Source organism: Bacillus rossius, chromosome 2 (assembly GCF_032445375.1).
Source record: "Bacillus rossius redtenbacheri isolate Brsri chromosome 2, Brsri_v3, whole genome shotgun sequence".
In the NCBI taxonomy this organism is placed as follows: domain Eukaryota; kingdom Metazoa; phylum Arthropoda; class Insecta; order Phasmatodea; family Bacillidae; genus Bacillus; species Bacillus rossius.
In genome coordinates, this window is record NC_086331.1 from 127,245,824 (window position 1) to 127,251,823 (window position 6,000).

At 57.8% G+C, this 6,000-nt stretch overlaps 1 protein-coding gene across 1 annotated transcript in view; it reads right to left on the reverse strand.

Annotated features, from left to right (window-relative positions):
• The window catches only part of LOC134528984 (cell adhesion molecule Dscam2-like), a 98,295-nt gene extending 93,909 nt beyond the window's left edge, over positions 1-4,386 (reverse strand). The window contains exons 1-2 of the mRNA XM_063362652.1: positions 4,228-4,386; positions 2,918-3,087 (exon numbers count right to left, since the gene is read on the reverse strand). Of these exons, the coding sequence (XP_063218722.1) occupies positions 2,918-3,087; positions 4,228-4,386 (329 nt within the window). The remainder of the gene's footprint in view (positions 1-2,917; positions 3,088-4,227) is intronic.
• Positions 4,387-6,000: the final 1,614 nt, after the last annotated feature.

The window sequence follows — 6,000 nt, forward strand, 5'->3', positions numbered from 1 at the left end:
CCATCCTGAATCGTCCGCCTGCCGCCATCACGGGACGCTGGACGGGCGGCGAGCAAGATGGCCGCCGAGTATCGATCGCCTTCCATGACGACACCTCAGCTCCGCCGCAGGTATTCATGCCGGCGTGTGTAGGGCGTGACTCTACGAGGTTCACGTAATACTTAGCCACTCGTTGCTGTGTCCCGCTCTGTTATTATCTAAACCACTAATAAAACTGTTGGAGGCAAAACGTCTATAAGTAGTGTATAATAGCCGAAGCTGGTGCAATGTTATTCTTATGCGACTACGATTTTGTGGTGGCTTGTCAGTTGTTAAGATTCGGCCATGTTCAGACGTTTCCGTCACCGGATGCCTAAAATCGGGACCTCGTCGACAATATTCGGGCACTTTAACCTTTTCTTTTTTTATCCGCAATCCTGCATTGTTGTTCGCAGTTGTGCTAGTGTCGCCTGCTAAGCGCAATACCGTCGTGGATGGTCATATTTTTATATTTTTATCGGTATTGAGTCTTTCTACTGTAAAAATCGTTTTATGTTAGTTCTTGTAGTGTTTCCTTAAAAGATTTAAAGAAGTTAAAAAATTTTGGAGGTGGGTTATCAGATAACTGTAACTGTAAACGTTGCATGCATATCCAGGCTATTATTTTGAGCCGGCGCCGGGGTCGCCAAGGAAAGACATCGACGGCGTGCCGAAAATGCTTTAGAGATCCGCCTCGACTGAGATGTTTCCCCTCCTTGTTTCCTTACCTCGTTTCCCCTCCTTGTTCCTCCTTCCCCTGGTGTAGTGTCTTGGTTGCGTGGCAACGTTTCCCATCCGCGCCTGCGCTGTTAGTTCGCCGAGCTGTGAACGTGATGCTTGAGAGGTATAAGGTTCTTCTTGAGCGAGCGGGGAACGGACCAACATGTGGAGGTAGCAGCAGGGGATCCCTTTAAGACTGTGGGCACGAGGACGGCGTGCCATGTAAGTTGACTTAATAGATTGCTGCCTTATTCCAAATTTTTGTTTGGCACCGTCCTTCTAAATTCCATTTCGAATTAATGTCTGTCTGGCCATGTTTCTTCAGTCTTCGGTTAGTCATGCAAAAACCTCCACCTGCTCAGTTGTCCGTTGCCGGAAAGGCTAGCTTTCATTTTGACTTAGTTGCTGCGAGGTCTTAGAGGCCTGTCACTTTAAATTGTTCAGTGGGACTCGATATGCGTGGTCTAAAGGGGACCTGTAAATTAACTGTGTGGGTCATTGCCCCAAGGCTTGGGACTAGCATGAATCATTAATCTCTGCATTATTTTCATTCTATATTTATGATTTGTAATTCCTGTATTTAATGAGAACTTGTTGAAAGTAGTTCTGCTTTTCAAGAACAGAGGTAAATATTATTTATGTTTCATGTGGGATGCAGGATGCTCACTCACGATTGCAATAGAAGGAGGGTTTCGCTAGACATCAAAACGAAGGAAGTTCATCTTACATTGACGTCGTCCAGCCGAAGGCCACCCCAAAGCCCGACCTGCAACCACCAGTATCCGACCCCGCTAACAGAACGCACCCCTAGCCATGGCCCACCCGAGTCAGGCGAGCCTTCGATGCCAAGGTAGAATCAACGGCCGTGTCTAATTAGTTAAACACCTCGACCCCTGTTCACTAATAATCAAACTGACTTGTCCCAGGCAGAGGGGAGGAGCAGGAGCAGTCCCCGAACAGGGGTCGCTGCCCAAAAGCAGGGGAAGGTCGGGCAGAGGGGAGGAGCGGGAGCGGTCCCCAAGCAGGGGTCGCTGCCCAGGAGCAGGGAGAGGCAGAGGGGGGGGGGGAAGAGCAGGAGCAGTCCCCGAGCAGTGGTCGCTGCCCAAGAACAGGGAGAGGTAGGAAGGAGGAGCAGTCCTTCAGAGAGGTTGCTGTCTAAATAATACTACTCAAGTTTTTTTTTTTTTTTTTTTACAAAGGGGACTCCCACTGAAGGGAGTCACCCACCAAAAAATCCATCATTTAATAAAAAAGGGCACAAGGTACAATAAAAGATTGGTACATGGGCACAAGGCCTGCAAGGTGACAATAGTCTTTATTCAACAACAAAGCAGAGCTTCCCCGACGAGGTCGTCCTTGATGCTCAGCTACTTATTGATGGGCGAGTTCTTCACGGCTGCTGGGGGGTCCTCAGGGCTCGGATGGTGCCGCGCCGTTGATGGGCCGGCGCGGAACAGCGGAGAGAAGATCATCATGGCGGCGCCGAGGAGGATGGGGTTCCCACAGTGCTACCAGTCGGCGTGGAGGCCCCAGGGTCATCTGTCTGGTCCACCGGCCGCGCCTACGTCGTCCGGCTGTCCTTCGTTAAGTAAGTGATCGTAACTGAAAAGCGGACGTCGTGGGTGCGGTGCGTCGGGCGGCGGCTCCGCCAGCTGCCGAATGTACGGATTGTCGCTACGTCGGCAACGACGGAGGAAAGTGTCGGTCGTCTGACAGAGCAGGTGGTGGAGGTGCGGAAGTCCCGTCCTGTCCAACAGTGTCTGGCGGAGCGTGGCGCGAGGGAGGCCGAGGAGAAGGCGGGCACCAAGAAAATATGAGCACGTGACAGGTCGAAGGTTGGAACGAGATGAGTGAACCCAGACCGGGCAGGCGTAGATGAAATGTGAGATGACATATGAGCGATATGCGGTGAGGCGAACTGGGAGCGGAACGGCAGAGGACGGCCTGAGTACGGTGGCCAGCTGGGCCAAGATGGCGCGGGACTTGGTGCGGACGGATTCCAGGTGTGGAAGAAAAGTGAACGAACGATCGAGGGTGACCCCGAGATAGCGGAGGGTGGGCGACCAAGGGACGACTACGGTGGAGATGTGGGGGGGGGCGGTCCTGGTGAGGATGAAGACGGGAGAAAATGATAGAGCGTGATTTGGAGTGATTCAAGCCAATGCCGTGCGCAAGGAACTGGGCGTTGAGTGAGGTGAGTCCGCGGGCAAGGCGGTCGCCGAGCAGCCGCTCGGAGATGGAGGAGGCGAGGAGACAGGTATCGTCGGCGTACTGCACCAGGTAGGTCCCAGGCGGGGGCTGCAAGTCGGAAATGTGGAGGGCGAACAGGAGAGGCGAGAGAATGGCGCCCTGGGGGACGCCGGCGAGAATGGGCCGGGGTGCGGAAAGCGTCCCCTCTACTCGAACCCGGAAGGAGCGACCCCCCAGGAACGAGCAGAGGAGACGGACCAGGTGCGGCGGAAGACCGATGGCGGAGAGGCGAGAGATGAGTTGGGAATGCGGAACGGAGTCGAATGCACGGGCCAGGTCCAAGAGCACCATGCCCGTGTGTTGCCGCCTGGCGAACCCCTGCACCACCAGGAGTTCCACACGAGCAATGGCGTGGGTGGTGGAATGACGGGGGCGGAAACCGAACTGGTGATGGGGGAGCAGGTGAAGGGTGTTGACTTGAAGAAGAAGGCGCCGGTGGATGACTCTCTCTGCGATCTTGGAGAGGATGGGGAGAAGAGAGATAGGACGGTAGGAGGAAGGTAAGGATGAAGGCTTGCAGGGCTTGGGGATGGGTGAGACGATGGCGAGTTTCCAAGGAGACGGAAAATGGCAGAGGATGAACATGGCGTTAATGATGCGAGTGAGAAAAACAGTGGCTTTACGGGGAAGATGGCGCAGAACGGGGGCGGGAATGGAGTCGGAGCCGGGGGCCGAACGAAACTTGAGATGGGAGAGCAGAGAGGTGACTTCAGAAGGCGTGGCAAGCGGGAAGGGCAGGACATCAGGGAGGAGGGGGAGAGTGACGTGACGGGACAAGGGGGAAGGAGCATCATCATCGTCCGAGGACTCCGACGACAAGGTGGGGTGGGGGGCGGAGGCGAAGGTGGTGGCGAGGTAGGCGGCGACCGCCTCGGTCCGCTCCGAAGCCGTCTCCGCCACCCCGACAGGAAGAGTGAGGGGAGGGATGGAGGTGGGGACGGAACGAAGGCGACGGACGTAAGACCACAGAGAGCCAGAGGTAGCGGTGAGGGAGCCGAGGCGCCGCGCCTCCAGTCGGGCCCTCCACCCCGCGATCAACCGGCGGCACCACCCCCGGAGCACCAGGTAAACTCGGCGATGCAGCGGGGAGCGGCTCGCCTGCCAGCGACCACGGAAGCGGTTGCGCAAGGACACGGCGTCACGGAGATACGGCGGGAAGGGGACGATGAGAGGGCGCGGAGGCGCGAGCGGAATGTGAGAAGAAGCGGCCGTTGAGATGGCGTCGGAAAAGTAGAGGACTCGGTCGTCGAGTTGAGCAGGAGTGGCGAAGGGAAGCGGGAGGTCCAGAGCAGCGGAGAGTGAATCCTGGAAGCCATACCAGTCGGCGTGGATGAAGTCGTACCGGGGGAGGTGAGGGTTGGTGTGAGGAAAGAAGTGGAGCGAGCCGAGGACAGGCATGTGGTCGGAAGTACCGGCGGTGATGGTGCGAAGGTGAGAAATGACGGGAAGGGGAGATGAGAGAGCGAGGTCGATGACACTGGGGCGGCGATGGCGCTGGGCCGGATAGAAGGTCGGTGTGGGTGGTGCGTGAAGAGAAAGGTGAGTACGCCGGAGGAATTGACGGAGGGAGCTGCCCCGCCGGTTCGCGGCAGCGCAGCCCCAAAAAGGATGGGTCGCATTGTAGTCCCCGGCCAGCACGACGTGGGCGTCGAGCCGTCCGAGGGCCACAATGTCGTCGGTAGGGAAGGGGAATTGGGGCGGGAGATAGAGGGAGACCAAAGTCAGGGAGTACGGAAAACCGTGCAAACGCACGGCGACAGCCTCGGCCGCGGGGGAAGACGGAACGAGACGACGATGGTGGGACAAGGTAGCGCGGACGAGTAACGCCACTCCTCCGCCCCGACCATCACGATCGGCGCGGTGAACGGCGTACCCCGGAATATGGAGGGGTGTGGGGGGGTCGAGCCAGGTTTCTGCGAGGAACACGACATCGGGAGAATGCACCCGGAGAAGGTGGAGAAGATCGTGGAGTTTGGGAGGAAGGGAGAAGGTGTTCCAGATAAGGATACTAAGGGGTGGGGCGTGATTCATCAAAGAAATTGAGGAGGGCTTGGAGGAGCACCTCAAATTTCTCCGATGGGGTCTGGGCACGGGAAAGCGCTGTCAGGACCTGGCGGATGAGTGGCAGGTAGTGGCGGATGAGCGTGATGAGTTCCCTCAACATGGATGTCAGCGAAGTGTCGTCTGAGTCGGCATCGGCGGGGCGAGTGGAAGTGGATGACGTGGCGGGTGGCCTCTGTGAAGAGGATGAGGGGAGGTGAGCAAGAGGTGGTGCCCGGGAAGAGGAGGAAGGCGGGTCGTGGCCCTGCCAAGCAGGAGTCCGCAGGGCCGGGAAAGTCCGAACGTCAGAAGGGAGCGGAGCAGACGGGCGCGGAGCGTCGGTCGTCATCGTCGGGTCAGCAGGTCGCGGCGGGTGTCGTCGGATGTATGCCTGTATGACACGGCAGTCCGTCGAGGTAGCAAAGTGCGGCCCGTCGCAATTGACACACTTTTTAGTCGTAGAGGTGCAGTCTCGCGACCAGTGGTGCCCAGCGCATTTGAAACACCTGGGGTCCCGCTCGCAGCGTGTCGATGGATGTCCGGTGGACTGGCACCGATAGCACTGGGGTACCCTCCCAGAGCCCCGGTAGCGCTATACGGTCACCACCCAGCAGCCTAGCGTCTTCAGATTGAGGAACCGCGTCGCCTCCCCTAGTCCGTTGGTGCAGACGAGGAAGGGCCGGGTTGTTGAGTCGGCGGAGGTGCGGAGCGGCAAGACGGTGCCCACCGGGAGGCCGAGGTCCAGGAGAGCCTCCTTGACCTCGTCCGCGGTGGTGGAGGAGGGCAGGCGCTTGACCACAACACGGTCGGTGCGCTCGTCGGGACGCAGGTGGGTGTAGGGCTGGTAGCCATGTCTCTTGAGGTGGTCATAGAGGAACTGATGGTCGTGAGGATTAGCAGTGTAGAAAGACGTACGATCGTTAATGGAGGTGGCGGTGAGTGGACCGGTGAGCAAGGACTGCAAGTGTTTGA